The 23,100-nt window shown below is 38.2% G+C and overlaps 1 protein-coding gene across 3 annotated transcripts in view; it reads left to right on the forward strand.

Moving 5' to 3' along the window:
- HPS5 (HPS5 biogenesis of lysosomal organelles complex 2 subunit 2) overlaps window positions 1–20,998 on the forward strand; it is a 44,979-nt gene extending 23,981 nt beyond the window's left edge. For all 3 annotated transcript variants that reach the window (XM_060303442.1, XM_030864931.2, XM_030864933.3), the window contains exons 15-23: window positions 109–186; window positions 493–1,073; window positions 5,376–5,496; window positions 5,699–5,854; window positions 6,627–6,746; window positions 7,928–8,041; window positions 9,449–9,555; window positions 18,592–18,862; window positions 20,128–20,998. In XM_060303442.1, coding sequence (XP_060159425.1) covers window positions 109–186; window positions 493–1,073; window positions 5,376–5,496; window positions 5,699–5,854; window positions 6,627–6,746; window positions 7,928–8,041; window positions 9,449–9,555; window positions 18,592–18,862; window positions 20,128–20,188 — 1,609 coding nt within the window. In that variant the 3' untranslated portion in view covers window positions 20,189–20,998. The remainder of the gene's footprint in view (window positions 1–108; window positions 187–492; window positions 1,074–5,375; window positions 5,497–5,698; window positions 5,855–6,626; window positions 6,747–7,927; window positions 8,042–9,448; window positions 9,556–18,591; window positions 18,863–20,127) is intronic.
- Window positions 20,999–23,100: the final 2,102 nt, after the last annotated feature.

The following is a 23,100-nucleotide window of genomic DNA, read 5'->3' on the forward strand; positions in this document are numbered from 1 at the left end:
TGTTTGTTTCATGTATCATTAAGTACAATACCTACCACTTAGTGAGCACTTAGAAATATTTGCCCAAGAAGGTTCTAATCCCCTTTAACTCTTCTCACACTTCTCTAGGGGAAAAGAAGAAGTAACTAGTCAACCTCCAGAAGAGGACAAGTTTCAAGAGCTCAGAATGGCAACAGCAGAAGCAATGTGAGTATTTATGGGTGACAAAGTTTTATAGAGAGTGGGAATGACTTTTTGAGATCATTAGTAGTGGTCCTGAGACAGTGTGGGGCAGAGGCAGTTTCATTTGGAATTGAAATTCATGAATTAATACAAAGGTAACGTTCTCTGTGTTGTTGTCTTGCTACTGAGATAATTGTTATTTAAAGAGTTGAAAAGTAACATTTATTCTGGATAAGTAATGTTGTATCTGTTAGACTTATTTAGCATGAAACAATTTGTTTTTGAAAAACCACATAAAACATAAATTTCTTACTTGTCTGTCTTATATAGGACCAAGCTACAGGACCCACTGGTATTGTTTGAACCACAGTCTCTGAAAATGGTTTTACAGGAGTGGCTTTCACAGTTAGAAAAAACATTTGCCATGAAGGACTTTTCAGGCATTTCAGATACTGGCAACTCATCCATGGAATCAAACCAGGGTATGCTATTGCTTGATGAGTCAAAAAAGGGAATATTAGACGAAGAAGATGAAAAAGAAAAAAGGAACTCTTTAGGCAATGAAGAAACTGTTGATCGAGCAGCGTGTGACTCTGTAAATAGTCTGAGGGAGTCCCTGGATGATGACATTTTTCAAGTATGTTCTCCATGCAGTATACCAGGCAGTCTTCAGAAGGACCTGGCTGAAGTGACAACATTGTGTTTGGAACTGAATGTATTGAATTCTGAGATCAAAAGTGCAAGTAGACATGTAGACCACACTTTGCAACAGTGCTCTCCTGAAATTCTGGCTTGTCAGTTCCTAAAGAAGTACTTTTTTCTTCTGGACTTGAAAAGAGCAAAGGAGAGCATCAAGCTGAGTTATGCTAACAGTCCTTGTGTTTGGGATACTTTCATTGAAGGATTGAAAGGTAATAATCAGATTGCCTTACCAATAGAGGACAGTAGCATCTTGGCATTTTTGAGTTTAAAGAAGAAGATTTAAGTAGAAAATCACCTCTGTTCTGGTCAACCATCCCTTCAGTTTTCCACTCAATTTAGTCTTTTGTTGCTTTTTTTTTCTGTTGAGATTGCTCACTTTTTTTTTTTAATTGAAGTATAGTTGATTTACAACTCAATTTAATTTGTAATAGTTCTTGCAACTATTATAAGAAGCTAGTTTTATTTCTCTCACAGTCATTCAGAAAATGATACAGCAATGTTGGAGAAGTTGGGTTTAAGTAAAATTTTATAAGTGCAGATATATGAAAACCAGAAAATCCCTCTTGTAACTTACTAATATAGAGATAATATATACCATTTATTGAGTACTCACCAAGTGCCAGATAATATGCTAAACACTTTGCCAGCATTCTTTCATTTCATCCTTACAACACTTTGGAGTAGATGGTGTTATTCTGTTTAATAAGTAAGGAAACTGAGGCACAGAGAGATTATAATAGTTGAATAGGCTAAACTTCTGTAATATCTCATAATAACTCAGATACAATATAATAACTCAGATATGGTAGTTTATTTCTTGCTCATATATCAGCCCAGGACAGATGTTCCAGGTCAGTGGGCAGCTCTCTTGCATGTGGTAACTCAGGGTTCCAAGTTCCTTCCATTTTTTTGGTCTCTATCCTCCCTTAGGGCTGATGATTAAGACTGGGTTGCTATGTCCAGGGGGAAGCATGTGGAAGAGGCAGACAGGCTCTTACAGGGAGGTGTGGCCTGGTAGTGGCTTATATCTCTTCTGTTGGTGAGAATTCTATCTCATGGCCCCACCTAACTGCAAAGGAGTCTGGGAAATGACCTCTCCAGGTGTCTAGAAGGAAGAGGATGGACATGGGTCAGGAGCTTGCATGTCTGCCTCAGAGATTTTGGTGGGCAGTCAGCAGCCTCTACTTCACACTTGATTGAAGGTCACACTGTTGGTCATCCTCATGTAGACACCAGCTTTCATACCCTAGAGGCCATGCCTGCCCTTTCTACTACATAGTCCTATGTTTTTGAACAGGTGGATTTTCTTAACTCAAAACTCTGAATAACAGATGTCATGTTTCTAATAATTGATGTAGACTCTAAGCAAACTTTTCATTCATTACCAAAAGTGAGTAGTCACAAGTAGAGGTACATTTTTATATTATCTGACTTAAAGAGCGTTAAGGTTTCTAGAAACAAGGATCTATGGTTACAGTTCTGCCTCAATTCACATTTAGCAGTTAAAAGCATAAGAAATGATTTCAGCTTCTTTTTCTGAATTGAGGTAGACTGTCTTTTATGCTGAAGTAAGAAGAGTTATTTCTTTTCAAATAAGTTCAAATGTTTGATATTACTTACTGGAAATTTGCTATATCTGTCTCTATTATGTGATTGTACCCAACCTTGGTTACAGGAAAATAGCAAAAAAAATAACCACTTCATCAACCTGAGTGGTTAACTTATTGCCAGGGCTGGCTGGAGCAAGTGTGGTGGGTGTTTGAGATGATGCAGCTGCTTCCAAATTGAATTTAAGGGGATAAGTTTGGCTTAGCGCCCACCCAATCATAAAGCTTTCCCTCACTTCATATGCTCTAAATGATGGCCTTCTCCTCTAAATCCCTTTAAATACTTACTGTCTGACCCAGTCAAATCGGAAATAATGAAACTGGGAAAGATTGATATATTTTTTTAAACAAATATATCGGAATTGAAGGTTTGGCTCTTTAGAAATGGTCTATTGAACAGGTTCTACTCTTCTAATGATGTTGTAATCATGAAAACAGCTTTGGAACAGTTCTTTGGGATTTATCTTCAGAGCTAGATGAAAACTTCTTGAAAAAACTCATTTTACTTTAGATTCATATATATGTAAACATATTTTTTAACTACAAGTAGTTTTAACTAGATCTTCACTCACTTTATTTACACACTTCGCTTTAAATGACTCGGCTATTCCCCAAAGTCAGATCTTCCTTTGGAGGAAGATTTGCTATAACTGATGTTTTTAAAAAATAGGTAAAATATTTTTAAGTTAATTTAATTAAATTTAATTAACTAATTTTGTTCCAAAAGATTGATTAGGGATATCAGTTCTAGAAAAAAACGGAAGAATTTGTCATTGATGGTAGAAATGTAGCTTATATATATATTAGCTTGCATATATGATAGCTTATATATGTAATACATATATTACATATATAAAGGGTACATTTTCTTTTTTTTTTTTTGCGGTACACGGGCCTCTCACTGCTGTGGCCTCTCCCGTTGCGGAGCACAGGCTCCGGACGCGCAGGCTCCGTGGCCATGGCTCACGGGCCCAGCCGCTCCGCGGCATGCGGGATCCTCCCAGACCAGGGCATGAACCCGCGTCCCCTGCATTGGCAGGCAGACTCTCAACCACTGCGCCACCAGGGAAGCCCTAAAGGGTACATTTTCAATGGTAATAGTCATGTATTGGTTATCTGTTCCTTTATCTTGTTTAAAACTTCCAATATGCTTTGCCTCCCAATTTGATTTTTTTTTAAACATCTTTATTGGAGTATAATTGCTTTACAATGGTGTGTAATGGTGTGCTTTATAACAAAATGAATCAGTTATACATATGCATATGTTCCCATATCTCTTCCCTCTTGCATCTCCCTCCCTCCCGCCCTCCCTATCCCACCCCTCTAGGTGGTCACAAAGCACTGAGCTGATCTCCCTGTGCTATGCAGCTGCTTCCCACTAGCTATCTATTTTACGTTTGGTAGTGTATATATGTCCATGCCACTCTCTCACTTTGTCACAGCTTACCCTTCCCCCTCCCCATATCCTCAAGTCCATTCTCTAGTAGGTCTGTGTCTTTATTCCCGTCTTGCCCCTAGGTTCTTCATGACTTTTTAAATTTTTCCTTAGATTCCATATATATGTGTTAGCATACAGTATTTGTTTTTCTCTTTCTGACTTCACTCTGTATGACAGACTCTAGGTCCATCCACCTTACTACAAATAACTCAATTTCATTTCTTTTTATGGCTGAGTAATATTCCATTGTATATATGTGCCACATCTTCTTTATCCATTCATCTGTTGATGGACACTTAGGTTGCTTCCATCTCCTGGCTATTATAAATAGAGCTGCAATGAACATTTTGGTACATGACTCTTTTTGAATTATGGTTTTCTCAGGGTATATGCCCAGTAGTGGGATTGCTGGGTCATATGGTAGTTCTATTTATAGTTTTTTAAGGAACCTCCATGCTGTTCTCCATAGTGGCTGTATCAATTTACATTCCCACCAACAGTGCAAGAGGGTTCCCTTTTCTCCACACCCTCTCCAGCATTTATTTCTAGATTTTTTGATGATGGCCATTCTGACCAGTGTGAGATGATATCTCATTGTAGTTTTGATTTGCATTTCTCTAATGATTAATGATGTTGAGCATTCTTTCATGTGTTTGTTGGCAATCTGTGTATCTTCTTTGGAGAAATGTCTATTTAGGTCTTCTGCCCGTTTTTGGATTGAGTTGTTTGTTTTTTTGATATTGAGCTGCATGAGCTGCTTATAAAATTTGGAGATTAATCCTTTGTCAGTTGCTTCATTTGCAAATATTTTCTCCCATTCTGAGGGTTGTCTTTTGGTCTTGTTTATGGTTTCCTTTGCTGTGCAAAAGCTTTGAAGTTTCATTAGGTCTCATTTGTTTATTTTTGTTTTTATTTCCATTTCTCTAGGAGGTGGGTCAAAAAGGATCTTGCTGTGATTTATGTCATAGAGTGTTCTGCCTATGTTTTCTTCTAAGAGTTTGATAGTGTCTGGCCTTACATTTAGGTCTTTAATCCATTTTGAGCTTATTTTTGTGTATGGTGTTAGGGAGTGTTCTAATTTCATACTTTTACATGTACCTGTCCAGTTTTCCCAGCACCACTTATTGAGGAGTCTGTCTTTTCTGCACTGTGTATTCTTGCCTCCTTTATCAAAGATAGGGTGACCATATGTGTGTGGGTTTATCTCTGGGCTTTCTATCCTGTTCCACTGATCTATATTTCTGTTTTTGTGTCAGTGCCATACTGTCTTGATTATGCAATTTGATTTTAAAGTTCTTAAAAGCAGTGGTTGTCTCTTGTTCTGTTTTTGTCTCTCCTATGATGCTTTACAAATGTTGGGACTTGCACACAGTAGGTGCATGACTAATGATTGTTGATTAATGTGTTCATGAATAAAATATTTACCGCTATGAGATGAAGGGAAAGGGGTGTGCTTTGTCTTTTAGAAATGGCAAGTTCCAATCCTACATATATAAAGATGGAAGAAGGAGACCTTCCAACAAGATTAAAGTTATTGGATGACTTGGTCTCTTTTGACAGTCCTTTGTTGATTGCTTATGCTACCCGGTGAGTGGTCCTGTATGTTGTTTATGTGAACTAAAGCACAGACATTTTCTTCGTCTCAGTCTGTAAAGTTTTACTCTGTTACATGTTGAGCAGCTTCTTGTTAGTATATTTATTTTTATTTCTAGTAAATACATAGATAATGTAACCAAGTTATATTATCTTACTGAAGTTGGAGACTAACATGTTTTGTTTTTAAATGCAGATTGTATGAGAAATTTGGAGAATCTGCCCTTCGATCCTTAATCAGGTTTTATCCATCCATTTTGCCTTCAGATGTCATGCAACTTTGTCATCATCATCCTGCTCAGTTTTTGGCTTATTTAGACAGTCTGGTAAAATCAAGGCCTGAAGATCAACGGTGAGAAGGAGAGAATATTTGCGGACCCTCCTTTTTTTTTTTTTTGGACTCTCTTTTGATAGGGCACTGTTTCTCTAGTATAAGCAGTTGGAAAATTTATACTATTAACTGCCACAGGATTGAGGCACCTGCTATGGAAGAGGAGGATTTTGGCAGTTGTGTTCCATTCTTCCACAATTCACAGCACACACCACAAATGTGCACATAACCCACACTTCTCTTTCCTCCCTCTCTCCCTCTCAGAGATTCTCAGATCAACAGTGTAAAATTAAACTCCGCTTCAAGGCCTATGCTAAGACAGATAAGCTTCCTTGTTGTCTCTGCCAGTGAGTGGATTTGCTGCCACCTTTTTGTTGGTGATATATCCCAGCTTTTTGTGGGTGGATCTCAGTTACAGCTCTTAACTTCTTTGGGCTGAGGCCTCACTTCCTATCTCCACATGGCAGTGAACACACATGTCCTTTGGTTATTGAGAATGACAACTTCCCCCCTCTGTTTCTTCTGATTGGTTCACATTTGCTATACTGGTATTTATTTCTCCTTTTTTTTTTTTGGCCCCTTGGTATTTTCCTTATTATCTTGAAGCTCAACTGTTCAGTTAAAAGGCTATTATATTTTCACCAGCATTTCTATACATTTTGTAGCAGAAGAGTTTTCAGGTTATTTCATCCACTGTCTTGATCCCTTAATAACATTTTCTTCACATCTGCACATTTTATCTTTCCTTTCTCAGCATGAATATTGGTGATTTTTTTCCCCAACTTTCTCTTAGGTCATTCTTCCTTGAGTCCCTCCTACAACCAGAGTCTTTAAGATTGGATTGGCTGCTGTTGGCAGTGTCCCATGATGCTCCCCCAAGCACCAGCACTATGGACGATGAAGGAGACCCCAGGTATAGAAGGAGTCCTGTTTCTAAGCTCTGCTGCTCCTTTGGAATGGAACCAGTTTATTCACATATAGCATTCTGGGCTTACTTCAGGAATAGCTATGGAAGCGACTGACTCAAGTCATGGTAGTAATCAGATTGAGTGTACTGCTTAGTGGTTCTGAATATTTTTTGAATCACAGACCCTCTAAGAATCTGATGATTCCTCTCAGAAAAATGCACATTCATACAAAATTTTGCACATGATTGCAGAGAATTAAACTGGGCTACTGAAACTCTTTCATGGACCAACATTAAGAGACCTTGGTGACTAAACCTGTGTTAGAAGAAAATTGTGTGTGTGTGTGTGTGTGTGTGTGTGTGTTTTCTTCCTAGAAATTTGCCAAGGGATTTTTAGATGTAACCTGATGTAGGATTTTTTTTTAACTTTGACTCTTTTTTTAAAGCTTTTCTAGTACATTTTAAAAACTTTTAATTAATTTATTTTTTGGCTGCATTGGGTCTTCGTTGCTGCGCACAGGCTTTCTCTAGTTGTGGTGAGCGGTGGCTTCTCTTGTTGAGGAGCATGGGCTCTAGGCGTGTGGGCTTCAGTAGTTGTGGCACATGGGCTCAGTAGTTGTGGCTCACGGGCTCTAGATTTGCAGGCTCAGTAGTTGTGGGGCATGGGCTTAGTTGCTCCGCGGCATGTGGAATCTTCCCGGACCAGGGATTGAACCCGTGTCCCCTGCATTGGCAGGCGGATTCTTAACCTTTGCGCCACTGGGGAAGTCCCTGATTAGGATTTTTTAAAAAAAAGAATTCATAAAAAATACACACTGTTACTTGTAATATATCAGAAATATTCCTTGTGTTTTCCTCCAGGAGAAACTTTTTAAAAGCTACCAAAATGCCTATTTTATATGCCTAGAGAAAAAGGTCTGGAAGGATATAAAATGGCTATCTGTGAGTGATGGAATTATGAGCTTCTTTCTTTTGATTACTAAAATATATAATTAAAAAAAATAAACAGGTATTTGTCATTGGAAAAATAGCTATTTTAATTTTTCAAAGGCCAAGTAGAAATGTTTGAAAAATATAATAATGGAAAAAATGTAATTAAACTCTGATCTTACCTATCAGCTGACGAATAAGCATTTTTGTAGAGTTTATTTCCTGTCTAATTTACTGATTTTTTTTTCATTTTTCAGGCCTCATTCCCACTTGTTTTCCTGGGGTTACAGTCAGCTAATCCTTCATCTAATTAAACTTCCTGCAGATTTTACAACAAAAGAGAAAGTGACTGACATCTGTAGGTCTCATGGGTAAGTGAGAATTTTCCTAGAAGCTGAAGTTAGGATTAGAATCATTTTAGTTAGTAACTTTGTAGTTAGGGGCCTGAACGGATATGCTTTGTCATTTGGGATTTTTTTTTTTTGCTACATAAAGGTGGCTTTTTGTTTTAAGTGATAATAAACATCTTTTTTTGTCTTAAATTTTGAGTGTATTTTATTTTGTGTGTGGAAGAGACTGGTCCTTGCTCATTCCTCTCTCCCCCTTTTGCTTAGTTGTTAGCCCCGGTTCTCAGGTTTATTTAATTAAGCACCAGACTGTGTGATACAAGTTATAATTGATACAGTTTCGGAGAAGGGAGAGATCAGAATGGGCTTGGTAGAATGGCTGGTGAAGGACTCAGGGAGGAGGTGAGACTTTGAGGTAAGCCCTAAGCCTGGGTAGGATTTGTATTCAAACAGGAGCCAGGAGGAGGGCAAGTCAGGTGAGAGAAACAGCAAGAGCAAAGCCATGAAAAACTGACATTGCTTTTTATCTGTACCACATATTCGTCAGTTATTCATGGCCTGAAGATGTTATCTTATGGCTTTACCTGGATTACAGTCTTTTGGAGATAGGGACATGTGTCTTGCTTTTCCCTCATTATGCATAATTCATAAAGTGGTAGGCACTTGGTACATATTTGTTCACTGATAATGAGGGATGAGACTGGCCAGGTTGTGGGTCATGAGATCATATAGGACCTTGAAAGGTGGTTAGAAGAATTTAGTTATCAGCAGAGACCCTTTTAGGTACAAAAATGACAGGATAAAATGGAGGTTTCTGGAGATCATTTCTGGTTTCATACATGAGAAAGATTGGAGATGAGAAAGGAAGGCCAGCTAGGAAGCTGGTGCAGTAATTCAGGTATGACCAAATTGATTCTAGGTCAGCAGAAGGAGCACATCTAATGGCACATTTCAAAGGAAAATGCAGTGGGACCTGTAGATACTGGGTATAGCAAATGAAGGAAGGGCAAGAGTCAAGGAGAACTTCCAAAGTTTGCATACTTGGGGAAGAAATATGCTAGTTTGTTATTGAACCTTAAAGTCTGTGAAGTGTATAAGCTTAAATGTCTCATAATTGGGACTTGGCCTCAAATGTTAGTATTTATCACTAGCTTTATTTTTTTTCTTAAATGCTCTAGATCAGGGCTGTCTAATAGAATTTTCTGAGGCAGTGGAAATATTCTATCACGCTGTCCAGTATGGTAGCCACTAGTCACATGTGGCCATTAAGTACTTGAAATATGTATTGGTCAACTGAAGAACTGACTTTTAAATTTTATTTAATTTAAATGTAAGTAGCCACATGTGGCTAATATCTACAGTATTGGACCACACAGCTCCAGATAAATTCACTGCCTTTTATTCCTCTCTCCAACTTTGGTCTCTTTCAAGTTTCTGGCCTGGATATCTTATCCTCTGTTTGGAGCTGGGGAGAAGAAGAGAGGCCTTCACGAATATTGTGTATCTGAATGATATGAGCCTGATGGAAGGGGACAATGGTATGTAAATCTCAATCGGTTATTCTTGGTTACAGTATTTTAGAAGTCACTACAGACTATTCAGTAAAGAAATTTGCTAAATATTTCAATGATCATTTATGTTATTCTAGCTAGCTGTCACATTTTTGGAGTTTTTTTTTTTTTTATCTGTACTACTTGGTATACCATGAAATCATAACTAGAAATAAACTACAGGCAACTTTTCTGTTTCACGAGTGCCTACCGTGTGAGGCATTATATTGATACCTGATGCTTTTCCATATGCTGTTTAAATGAGATATTAAACCTGTGGGATAGTTACTATTATTTCGATTTTTAAAAAGTTATGATTGAGGCCCAGAAAAAGGATAATTAGTTTCCCCACAGTCATACAACTAGTTAATGCTGGAGCTGGTGTTCAGGCCAGGTCTGACCATCTCGAAAGCTTGTGCTCAGGTTTTTTGATCTGCATCATGTTGCCATTTTACACAGCCCAAAGTTAGAGATCATTAAGATGAACTTAGAGTAGCAGTCAGATTTTCCTAAGCCTTTACAGGTACTTAGGGTTTGTTTTTGTTTTTGTTTTTTTAATTTTCGTGAATTCAATACAGATAAAATGGCAGTCAGGAGGCCAGGACTTTGACACACTGATTTCTGAAGTCTGAGAGTTCATCCTGCACTCAGAGAGGTGGTCTTGGTCTGTTTTGTAGTGTTACTTTATTCATCTCAAGCAGAGATGCCAGCAGCATGACGTCAGGATCCTTCATCTAGCAGTGTGATCTACAGCCTTTTTCAGCCCTATTTCTGTAGAGGAAGAAAAGTTACAACCAAGCAAAGAAACCAGATGACTGGCAAAGAGATAGCCTCAGGTGTCACAGTTACAGCAATAATAACTGAATCATCTTTGTTTCAAACATGAAACAAGAGGGTCACATGGTTTTGTAGAACTATAGATGTGTTCACTTTGGAAAAATAACCAGAAAAGTTAAGATATAAATGGTTTATGCTTTTAAAGTTACAACATGATGTTTGTTATAGAAAAAAATGGAAAATCTAGGAAGAATGAAGAAGATATCACCTAAAATTCTTCCCACCCAGATAAAAGTACTCTTAATATTTTGTTAATATAATAATAATAGCTATTCTTACCCTTGGTGTATTAAATGGGAGTCTTTTCTTGACATTGTTCTCTCCTAACTTATATTTCACTTCAAAGAATGTTGCTTTTGCTGCCAAATATATATCTCATATTTATCTACTTTCTTTGGCTCCACCACGGTCATTCTGATCCCAGCTACTTGCCTGGTTACTGCAATAACTTTATAATTGGCCTTCTGGTTTCCATTCTTGCCCATCTTTAACCGATTTTCCTTAGAGCCGCCAGAATGGTTCTTTTTTTTAATTAAAAAAATTTTTATTGAGATAACATTGGTTTATAACATTATATAAGTTTTATGTGTACATTATATTTCCACTTTTGTATACCCTGCAGTGTACTCACCACTAAAAATTTAGTTTCCATCTGTCACCGTGTTTGTTCCCTTTTACCCATTTCACCCTGCCCCCACTCCATCCCCTCTGGTAACCACTACTTTGTTCTTTGCATCTACATGTTTGTTTTTGTTTGGTTTGTTCATTTATTTTGTTTTTGTTTGTTTTTGTATTCCACAAATGAGTGAGATCATATGGTGTTTGTCTTTCTCTGTCTGACTTACTTCACTTGGCATAATATGCCCAAGGTCCATCCATGTTGTCACAAATGGCAAGATTTCTTCTTTTTTTTTATGGCTGAGAAGTATTCCATTACATGTGTGTGTGTGTGTGTGTGTGTGTGTGTGTGTGTGTGTGTGTATCACATTTTCTTTATCCATTCATCTATCGATGGGCACTTCGGTTACTTCCATATCTTGGCTATTATAAATAATGTTGCAGTGAACATAGGGGTGCATATATCTTTTCCAATTAGTGTTTTCATATTCTTTGGATAAATACTCAGAAGTGGGATTGCTGGATCATATGGTAGTTCTATTTTCAGCTTTTTGAGGAACCTCCATGCTGTTTTCCCCAGTGGCTGCACCAACTTACATTCCCACCAACAGTGCACAGGGTTCCCTTTTCTCCATATCCTTGCCAACATTTGTAGACTTTTTGATGATAGCCATTCTGACAGGTGTGAGGTGATATCTCATGTGGGTTTTTTTAATATAAATTTATTATTTTTTATTTATTTTTGGCTGCGTTGGGTCTTCGTTACTGCACATGGGCTTTCTCTAATTGCAGCGAGCAAGGGCTACTCTTTGTTGCGGTGCACAGGCTTCTCATTTTTGTGGCTTCTTTTGTTGCAGAGCATGGGCTCTAGGTGCACGGGCTTCAGTAGTTGTGGCTCGCAGGCTCTAGAGTGCAGGCTCAGTAGCTGTGGCTCACAGGCTTAGTTGCTCTGTGGCATGTGGGATCTTCCTGGACCAGGGATCGAACCCGTGTCCCCTGCATTGGCAGGCGGATTCTTAACCACTGAGCCACCAGGGAAGTCCTCCCATGTGGTTTTGATTTGCATTTCCCTAATAATTAGTGATGTGGAACATCTTTTCATGTGCTTCTTGGCCATCTGTATGTCATCTTTGGGAAAATGTCTATTCAGTTCCTCTGCCCATTTTTTCATCCAGTTGTTTATGTATTTTTGGTTATTAACCTCTTACTGGATATATTATTTGCAAATATCTTCTCCAATTCAATAGGTCATCTTTTCATTTTGTGGATGGTTTCTTTTGCTGTGTAGAAGCTTTTTAGTTTGATGTAGTCCTATTTGTTTATCTTTGCTTTTGTTTCCCTTGCCTGAGGAGACCTAGCTAGAAAGATATTCCTAGGACTGATGTCAGAGAGTGTCGTGCCTATGTTTTCTTCTAGGAGTTTATGGTTTTGGATCTTACATTTAAGTCTTTAATCCATTTTGAGTTGATTTTTGTGTATGGTGTGAGGTAGTGGTCTACTTTCATTTTTTTGCATGAGGCTGTCCAGTGTCCCCAACACCATTTATAGAAGAGACTATCCTTTCTCCATTGGATGTTCCTTATTCCTTTGTTGTATATTAATTGTCCATATATGTATGGGTTTATTTCTGGGCTCTCAGTTCTGTTCCATTGATATATGTATCTGTTTTTCTGCCACTACCATGCTGTTTTGATTACTGTGGCTTTATAATATAGTTTTAAATCAGAGCGTGTGATACCTCCAGCTTTGTTCTCTTCGCTCAGGATTGTTTTGGCTATTTGGGGTCTTTTGTGGTTCCATGTAAATTTTAGAATTTTTTGTTTTATTTCTGTGAAAAATGTTTTTGGGATTTTGATAAGGATTGTATTGAATCTATAGATTGCTTTGGCAATATGGACATTTTAACAATGTTAATTCTTCCAGTCCATGAGCAGGGAATATCTTTCCATTTATTTGTGTCTTCTTCAGTTTCTTTCAGCGGTGTCTTATAGTTTTCAGTATACAGGTCTTTCACCTCCTTGGTTAAATCTGTTCCTAGGTATTTTATTCTTTTTGTTGTGACTGTAAATGGAATTGTTTTCTTAATTTCTTTTTCTGCTAGCTCATTGTTAGTGTATAGAAATGCAACAGATTTTTGAATGTTGATTTGTACCCTGCAACTTTATTATTTCTAGTAGTTCTTTGGTGGAGTCTTTAGGGTTTTCTATGTATAAATCATGTCATCCACAAATAGTGACAGTTTCACTTCTTCCTTTCCAATTTGGATGCCTTTTCTTTTTCTTGCCTGATTGCTCTAGCTGGGACTTCTGGTACTATGTTGAATAAGGGTGGTAAGAGTGGGCATCCTTGTCTTGTTCCTGATTTAGAGGGCTAGCTTTCAGTTTTTCACCATTGAGAATGATATTAGTTGTGAGTTTGTCATATATGGCCTTATTATGTTGAGGTATGTTCCTTCTATACCCACTTTATTGAAAGTTCGTTTTATCATAAATGGGTGTTGAATCTTGTCAAATGCTTTTTTTTTTTTTTGCATCTATTGAGATAATTATATGGTTTTTATCCTTCATTTTGTTAATGTGGTGTATCACATGAATTTATTGTGGATACAACTATTCTTGCATCCCTGGAATAAATCTCACTTGGTCATGGTGTATGATTCTTTTTATGTATTGTATTCGGTTTGCTAATATTTTGTTGAGAATTTTTGCATCTATGTTCATCAGAGATACTGACCTGTAATTTTTTTGAGTCTTTGTGTGGTTTTGGTATCAGGGTGTTGTTGGCTTTGTAAAATGAGTTAGAAAGCATTCCCTTCTCTTCAAGAGTTTGAAAAGGATAGGTATTAAGTCTTTTGAATGTTTGGTAGAATTCACCTATGAAGGCATCTGGTCCTAGACTCGTGTTTTTTAGGAGCTTTGATTATTATTTCAATTTCTGTACTAGTGATCGGGCTATTTAGATTTTTCATTTCTTCATGATTCAGTCTTAGAAGGTTTTATGATTCTAAGAATTTGTCCATTTCTTCTAGGTTGTCCAATTTTTTGGCATGTAGCTGTTCATATTATTCTCTTATAAGCCTTTCTATTCCTGTGGTATCCATTGTTATCTTTCTTCTTGCATTTCTGATTTTATTTATCAGAGCCTTCTCTAAGATTAGTGAATCTAGCTAAAGATTTGTCAATTTTGTTTATCTTTTCAAGAACCAGCTTTTAGTTTTATTGATCTTTTCTATTGTCTTTTTAGTCTTTATTTCATTTATTTCTGCTCTGATCTTAATTATTTCCTGCCTTCTACTGATTTGGGGCTTCATTTGTTCTTTTTCTAGTTCCTTTATGTACAGGGTTAGATTGTTTATTTTAGATTTTTCTTGTTTCTTGAGGTAGGCATGTATTGCTTAAACTTCCCTTTTAGTATCACTTTTGCTGCATCCCATAGATTCTGGTATGTCATATTTTCATTTGTCTTTGGGTAACTTTTGATATCTTCCTTGATTTTCATTGACTTGGTAGTTGTTCAGTAGCATGTTGTTCAGTCTCCACATATTTGTAATTTTTCCAGCTTTCTTATAGTTGATTTCTAGTTTCATAGAAATTGGAAAATATTCTTGATACGATTTCAGTCTTCTTAAATTCACTGAGATTTGTTTTGTGTCCCAACATACGGTTTACCCTTGAGAAAGTTCCATGTCCACTTGAGAAGAATGTGTATTCTGATGCAATTGAATGGAATGTTCTGTACAAATCTATCAAATCCATCTAGTCTGATGTTTAATTTAAGGCTGCTGCTTCCTTGTTGACTTTCTGTCCGGATGATCTATCCATTGATGTCAGTGGGCTGCTAAATTCCCCTACTATTATTGTGTTGCTGTCAATTTCTCCTTTTAAGTCTGTTAATAATTGTTTTATATATTTTGGTGCTCCTGTGTTAGGTGCATATATATTAATAACATTATGTCTTTGTGATGAATTATCCCCTTTATCATTATATACTATCCACTTTTGTCTCTTGTTATCTTTTTTGGTTTGAAGTCTATTTTGTCTGATATAAGTATGGCTACACCCACTTTCTTTTGGCTGCCATTTGCCTGGAGTGTCATCTTCCATCTCTTTACTTTGAGCCTATAATTGTCTTAAACTCTGAGATGAGTCTCCTGGAGGCAGCATACAGTTGGCTCTTGGTTTTTAATCCACCCAGCCTTTCTGTGTCTTTTGATTGGTGAATTCAATCCATTTACATTTAGGATGATTATTGACAGATGACGATTTGGTACTGCTATTTTATCTTTCGTTTTCTGGTTGCTCTATATCTTCATTATTTCTTTTTCCGTGTATTTCTGTCTGCCATTTTGCTTTGGTGTTTTTTCATGATGTTTTTCTCACTTTCCTCTTTTTTAATGTTTTGTGTCTTTGCTCTAGATTTATTTTTTGTGGTTACCATGGGGTTTGTATGAAACATGTCATAGATAAAGTAGTCCTTTTTCTGCTTATAGCATCTTATCTTTATGTACCTATATGAGTTCCACCCTTTTCCTCTCCCCCTTTTGTATTTTTCTTGCCTCAAATTATCCCTTTTTATGTTGTGAGTTTGTTACCAAATTGAAGTAGCTATAATTACTTTTTCTACTCATCTTTGCCCTTTAACCTTTATGCTGTAAAGTGTTTAAAAAACCTATTCTGATAAAGAGTTGCAGTTTAAAGATTCTGTCTGCTTATCACTTTACTCAAAGATTTGTGTACTTTACTCTTTTCTGTTTGTTTGTTTCTGGTAAAGAGCTCCTTTCAACATTTCTTGTAAATGCAGGTCTAGTGTTGATGAACTTCCTCAGCTTTTGTTTGTCTGGGAAAGTCCTTATTTATCATTCATATCTGAATGATAACTTTGCTGGATAGAGTATTCTTGGGTGATGGTTTTTATCTTTCAGTATTTTGAGAATGTCATTCCACTTTCTTCTGGACTGTAGAGTTTCTGCTGAGAAATCTGTTAATAGCCTAATGGAGGTTCCTTTGTAGGTTACCTTTCCTTTTTCCCCTGGCTGCCTTAATTCTTTGTCATTGACTTTTAACAATTTTAATATAATATGTCTTGAAGAAGGTCTTTTTTAAATACATTTATTTATTTATTTATTTATTTTTGGCTGCGTTGGGTCTTCATTGCTGCGTGTGGGCTTTTTCTAGTTGTGGCGAGCGGGGCCTACTCTTGATTGCAGTGCTCTGGCTTCTCATTGTGGTGGCTTCTGTTGTTGCAGAGCATGGGCTCTAGGTGGGTGGGCTCAGTAGTTGTGGCTCGTGGGCTCTAGAGTGCAGGACCAGTAGTTGTGGCACATGGGCTTTGTTGCTCCGCGGCATGTGGGAATCTTCCTGGACCAGGGCATGAACCCATGTCCCTTGCATTGGCAGATGGATTCTTAACCACTGCACCAGCAGGGAAGGAAGTCCCTTGAAGAAGGTATTTTTGTATTGAGATAATTAGGTGTTCTCTTAGCTTCATGGGCTTGTATATCCAGTTCCTTCTCCAGTTTGGGAAGCTCTCAGCTATTACTTCTTTAAATAAACTCTCTGCTCCCCTCTCCCTTTCTTCTCCTTCTGGGAAACCCATTACCCTAATGTTGTCTTTCCTAAGGAGTCGGATAGTTCTCATAGAATTTTTTCAAATATCTTATTTCTTTCTTCTTCTGCTTGTGTCATTTCTAGAGTTCTATCTTCAAGCTCACTAATTCTCTCTCCCATGTGATCTGCTCTATTTTCAGTGCTTTCTAATGTTTTCTTCAACTCATTTATTGAATTCTTTAGTTCTAGAATTTGTTTTTCTTTTTTAGAGTTTTAATCTCTTTTGTAAAGTATTCCTCTGTTCATTAATTTCGTTCCTGAGTTCATTGAACTGCCTGAGTTTTCTTGTAGTTCCTTGACTTTCTTCATGACAGCTATTTTGAATTCTCTGTCAGTTAGATCACAGTATTCTGTGACTTTAAGTTTGGTTTCTGGAGAATTGTCATTTTCCTTTTGTGGTACAGTGTCACTATGGTTCTTCACAGTGTTTGATGAAGTTGTTCCTCTGACACATTTAAAGTAGCAAGCACCTTTCTGCTTGATTCTAATGATCCAACAGGTTAGAAATTAGAGGCCTTTCTTTTGTTTTCCAGTAGGTGGCGCTATAGCACAAGTTTTGGGTTTCTCTTACGTCAGCTGCCTCTGGTTATATTTGAGAGTCTGCACTTTGTGCCCTCTACCATCTCCATCTGTGGTGTGGCCCGATGCCTGCATTATCACTTCCTGTACCTGCAGGGTCGCCTTACTTCTGCCAGTGTTGCTAGCATTGCCACCTGGTGCACCAGGATGGTGGGCTCCCTCCTGTCCAGGAGCCCTTGAGTGGCAAGTTCTACTGCTATTGGGGAGGAAGGGGCAGGGGCAATAGCTAGGATTGCTCAGGTGGCCCTGCCATGTCCAGTGTTGTAAGATTCATGGGCTTGCTACTTCGAGTGGGGGGCTGGGGGCTGGGGTCATGTGCACTGCTTCCCCTGCTACCGTCAGCTTCTCTGGGGCTGGAGGGCTGGGACTGCAGACACCGCCTCCACTGTTTCCCTGGTTCTGCCTCTTCTATGTGTTCCAGTCCATCACCTTTAGTTGTATAGATATGTGGAGAATTCTCTGGTTTCTTGGTGTGTCGGACACAAGAACGTTTGTTGTGTTGTGGATGTTTTACTGGTTGTAGGTTAAGGGGAGAGACAAAGGTAGCTTTTCACTCCACCACGTTGCTGACTCTCAGAATGGTTCTTTTAAACAAAAATTGGATTATGTGGCTCTCCTCCTTGAAGCCCCTTACATTGGACTGAAAATAAAATCCAGATTCTTAAGCTGTTCCCTTATGGCCTGGCCCTATCATCTCATTCTCACTCCTCACTGCCACCTTTGTGCATTGTAGGCCTTTTTTGAGTTCCTTGAACTCACCTAGTTCCTTCCTGTGTCGAGTCATTTTCCATGTTTCCTTTGTCAGAAATGCAGGCTCCTTCACCCTCCATTCCTGACACCTTCCCTGCACGTTTGTGTACATATGGGCCACAAGCACATGCTCACTAAACTTGTCTCATCTTTCAGCTCTCTGCTTAACTGTCGCTTCTCATACAGCCCTTCTCTGATCCTTAAAAAAAAAAAAAAAAAAAAAACCCAAACCTGCCAATCTCTCTAATGGCTCTTTGATCTTTTCCTTTATAGCAAGCACTTAGCACAGTTTATAAGCATACTGGACCATGAGTTCCACAGGAGTGCAGGCCGGGCTCATCATGTCTGTCTGTTCCTCATTCACATTCAGTGCCTAGTATGCAGTGTGCCCTGGGTAATTACTTACTGCGTGAGCAAATGAAGGAATGTTGGAGCTAATTTTATGGCTTCTCCTTTTCGTGAGCTATTTATTCAACAAATATTCAGAAAACAACTCTGTATTGGGGGTAATGAGATTATATTCTTTAATATTTTTATGTTTTGGTATGAAACATTTTCACGAATGGTTTCTCCTGTATGCAGGCAGAGTGCTAAGAGCGGTCAGAGCCCACATTGTTTCTCTGTGTTTGAGTAGGTTGGATCCCAGAGACTGTGGAGGAATGGAAGCTTCTCCTACATCTGGTACAAAACAAGAGCACAAAGCCAGCCCCCCAGAAGTCACCAAATGGGAACTTCAGCGATGGGCCTTCCCCTATCAACATGGAGAATGTGGCACTCCTGTTAGCTAAGGTCATGGGCCCAGACCGGGCCTGGTCACTGCTACAAGAATGTGGTTTGACCCTTGAGCTGTCAGAGAGGTTTACCAGAACCTGTGATATCCTGAGGATTGCCGAGAAAAGGCAGAGGTAATGTATGTCTGTCCTGCCCTATCCACAGGCACCTGGGGAATGTAGAATTGCACAGATTTTCAGAGGTGGACGGGACTATAGAGATCACATAGTCTCAACCCCTCATTCATAGATGAGGGAACAGAGACTCCTCTGTTGACGAAGGTGATTAAGAGAAGAGGCTAAAGTAATATTTTGTTCACAGTCATCACCAAAACACTGTTTAGGTTAATGTAAGTACCCAAATCTGATGTGTACTCAGTTCTTTAAGAATATTATTGGTACCGCATACCTAATTGTCTCAGTCAGGGTTTTGTTTTGTTTTGTTTTTTTTAAACTGTGGTAAAATACAGATAACATAAAATTTCCTGCCAACCGTTTTTAACCACTTGGTTCAGTAGTGTTAAGTATATTCATATCAGTGTGCAGGCAGTTTCCAGAACTTTTTCAACTTACAAAACTGAAACTCTATACCCATTAAACAACAGCTCCCCCTTTCCCCTCCACCTAAGCCCTGGTAACCACCATTCTACTTTCTGTCTCTGACTTTGACTACTCTAAGTACCTGATATAAGTGGAATCATACAGTGTTTGTCTTTTTGTGACTGGCTTGTTTCACTTAGCATAATGTGAGTAATGCTGCTATGAACATGAGTTTACAGATATCTCTGAGACCCTGCTTTCAGTTCTTTTGGGTGTATACCCAGGTGTGGAATTGCTGGATCAGATGGTACTTCTATTTTTAATTTTCTGAGGAACCTCCATACTGTTTTCCATGGAGCCTGCACCATTTTACATTCCCACCAATTATAGCACATCCCCACCAACACTAGTTATTTTCTGGTTTTTTTCTGTTTTGATTTTTGTTTTGTTTTTTTGGATAGTAGCTATCCTAATGGGCATGAGGTGGTATCTCATTGTGGTTTTATTTGCATTTCCCTAGTGATTATTGATGTTGAACATCTTTTCATATGCTCGTTGGCCATTTGAATGTCATCTTTGGAGAAATACCTGTTCAAGTCTTTTGCCCATTTTTAAATTGCATTATTTGTTTTTTGTCATATGAGTTCTTTACATATTCTCAATATTAACCTCTCAGATATGTGATTTGCAAATATTTTCTCCTATTGTATAGGACAGGATGCCATATTCACAGGATGCCTTTTCAGTCTGTTGATTGTGTCTTTTGATGCACAGAGTCAGTCAGCTTTTTTAATCCTTTCTTCTGAAAAGAATGAACAATGACAGCTAAATTTGCCTGTTTCTTTTCTTTGGGATTTCAGAGCCTTGATACAAAGCATGCTTGAAAAATGTGATCGGTTTCTCTGGTCTCAGCAGGCCTAATTGAAGAAGATTCAGCAGGGTGTCATGACATTTTGAGAAAAACTGAATCGTGCTCCGGAACCTTCTGAATGCATTTGTTATTGAAGGAAAGGCCCCACCTGAGATCCCTGCCACCTTATTGGGAGCACTTTTGTCCGTGTCTGTAACCTCTGCATTTGTGGCTCTATCTGTACCTCAGTGTTTTTCAACTGAAGTTGAATTTTGAAAGGAATCAGTCCTTGTTTGCTGAAATGAAGTGCTCTGGAAGGAATCAGAATGTGAATATCCCCAGCTATGCAGTCCTTATTCTGAACAACAGTGTTATTTGTTCCTTGCTGGTGGACTGGGGGAATTCTTTTCCTGTCGTGACTGCCATGTAGGGAGCAGAAGTTTCTCATCCTGGTCACATGAAGACATACAATGTAATTGACAGAAATTGAATTCCTTTTTTATCTTCTCTGGGACACTTGAGAAATTACCAAAGTAAGATCTGGTATAATGGAATTAACACATAAAATGAGTGAAACACTGAAGATTCAAATCAGATGTTTAAATGAAATGGCCCCATATTTAAATTGAGCTAATTTAAAATGTTTTTTTTTTCCAGTGCTTGACATTTTCTAATCTGAACCTATATACAACTAATTCATTACTGGAAATGTTTTACTCCAGTCTTTCCTAAACAGTAGCCTAAAGGAATCATGTACTTTTAAAATTTGTTTTTTAAAAGCCATAATAAAGGAAGGCTGAGTACTGATAAAGATCACAGCAAGTGCTTGTATTATTTAAGCCAAGTACTAGATTGCCATTTTCAGGCTCCTGTATACTTACACAGCATGTTATATTAATAATAAATGTAAAATCTAATTTAAAAATTATTTGAGTGGAATGTAGACATGAGGTTTATAGTGAGCAATTTGCAGGAAGGTGTGGTGTAAACTCGGTGTGGAATAAGCAAAGTGTTGGGTACATTGAATGATTCACTTCTTTCTTTCATTTATAACACAGCCAGAGAACTATAGACACAAATTGCTGTCATACTTCCATGTGACATTTGGATATGACATAACCAGATTAGTTGAAGAGATGATCAGAGAAGGGAGGCTTCACAAAGCTTCTTAGCATTTTGGGAAGTGTGGAAAACCTAACAATTTTGGTCACCAGTGTGTGGCAGAGTGTGTGTGTGGTGTCTCCCCACGCCAAGCAATTCTCCAACACCAGCTGGTTGTCCTACAACTCAACTCAATTGAACATATCTCCCTGGAGATAGCATCCGATTTCACAGGTTAGGGGCTCAGAACCACAAAACTGCCCCCACTTAAGATGCCAGTCACAAATCCAGGTTGTTAACCGTACAGGCGTACCTCTTTTTTTTTTTTCAGGCATACCTCTTTTTATTGTACTTTGCTTTATTGTGCTTCACAGATACTGTTTTTTTTTTCTTTCTTTTTTGTTTTCTTTAACAAATTGAAAGTTTGTGGCAACCCTGTGTTCAGTAAGTCTATCAGTACAATTTTTCCAACAGCATTTCCTTACTTTGTGTCTCTGTCACATTTCCCTGATTCTTGGAATATTTCAATCTTTTTCACTCTCATTATTTGTCAGGGTGATCTGTGATCAGTGATCTTTGATGTTACTATTGTAATTGTTTTGTGGCACCACTGCACCCATGTATGATGGTGAACTTAATGTGTGTTGTGACTGCTCCAACTGGCCGTTCCCCATCTCTCTCCCTCTCCTCAGGCTTCCCTATTCCCTGACACACAGCAATATTGGAATTAAGCCAATTAGTAACCCTATAATGGCCTCTTAAGTATTCAAGTGGAAGGAAGAGTTACACATCTCTCACTTTAAATCAAAAGCTAGAAATGATTAAGCTAAGTGAGAAAGGCATGTTGAAAGCTGAGATAGGCTGAAAGGTAGGCCTCTTGCATCAAATAGCCAAATTGTGAATGTAAAGGAAAAGTACATGAAAGAAATTGAAAGTGCTACTCCAGTGAATATAAGAATGAGAAAAAAGTGAAAGAGCCTTATTGCTGATATGGAGAAAGTTTTAGTAGTCTGGATAGAAGATCAAACCAGTCACAACATTCCCATAAGCCAGAGCCTAATCCAGAGCAAGGCCCTAACTCTTCAATTCTGTGAAGGCTGAGAGAGGTGAGGAAGCTGCAGAAGAAAAGTTTGAAGCTGGCAGAGGTTGGTTCATGAGGTTTAAGGAAAGAAGCTGTCATCATAACATAAAAGTGAAGCAGCAAGTGCTGATGTAGAAGCTGCAGCAAGTTACCCAGAAGATCTAGCTCAGATCATTAATGAAGGTGGCTACACTAAACAACAGATTTTCAGTGTAGACAAAACGGCCTTATATTGGAAAAGGAGGCCATCTAGTACTTTTCATAGCTAGAGAGGAGAAGTCAATGCCTGGCTTCAAAGCTTCAAAGGACAGGCTTCCTCTCCTGTTAGGGGCTAATGCAGGTAGTGACTTTCAGTTGAAGCCAATGCTTATCTACCATGGTGAAAATCCTAGGACCCTTAAGAATTATGCTAAGTTTACTCTTCCTGTGCTCTATAAATGGAACAACAAAGCCTGGATGACAGCACAAGTGTTTACAACATGGTTTAATGAATATTTTAAGCTCCCTGCTGAGACCTACTGCTCAGAAAAAGAGATTCCTTTCAAAATATTACTGCTCACTGACAGTGCACCTGGTTGCCCAAGAGCTCTGATGGAGTTGTACATCAAGTTTAATGTTGTTTACATGCCTGCTAATACAACGTTCATTCCGCAGCCCATGGATCAAGGAGTAATTTCAACTATCAAGTCTTATTTTTTAAGAAATACATTTTGTAAGACTATAGCTACCATAGATAATGATTCCTCTGATGATTTGGGCAAAGTAAATTGGAAACCTTCTGGAAAGGATTCACCATTCTAG

Source organism: Globicephala melas, chromosome 8 (assembly GCF_963455315.2).
Source record: "Globicephala melas chromosome 8, mGloMel1.2, whole genome shotgun sequence".
Taxonomy (NCBI): Eukaryota; Metazoa; Chordata; class Mammalia; order Artiodactyla; family Delphinidae; genus Globicephala; species Globicephala melas.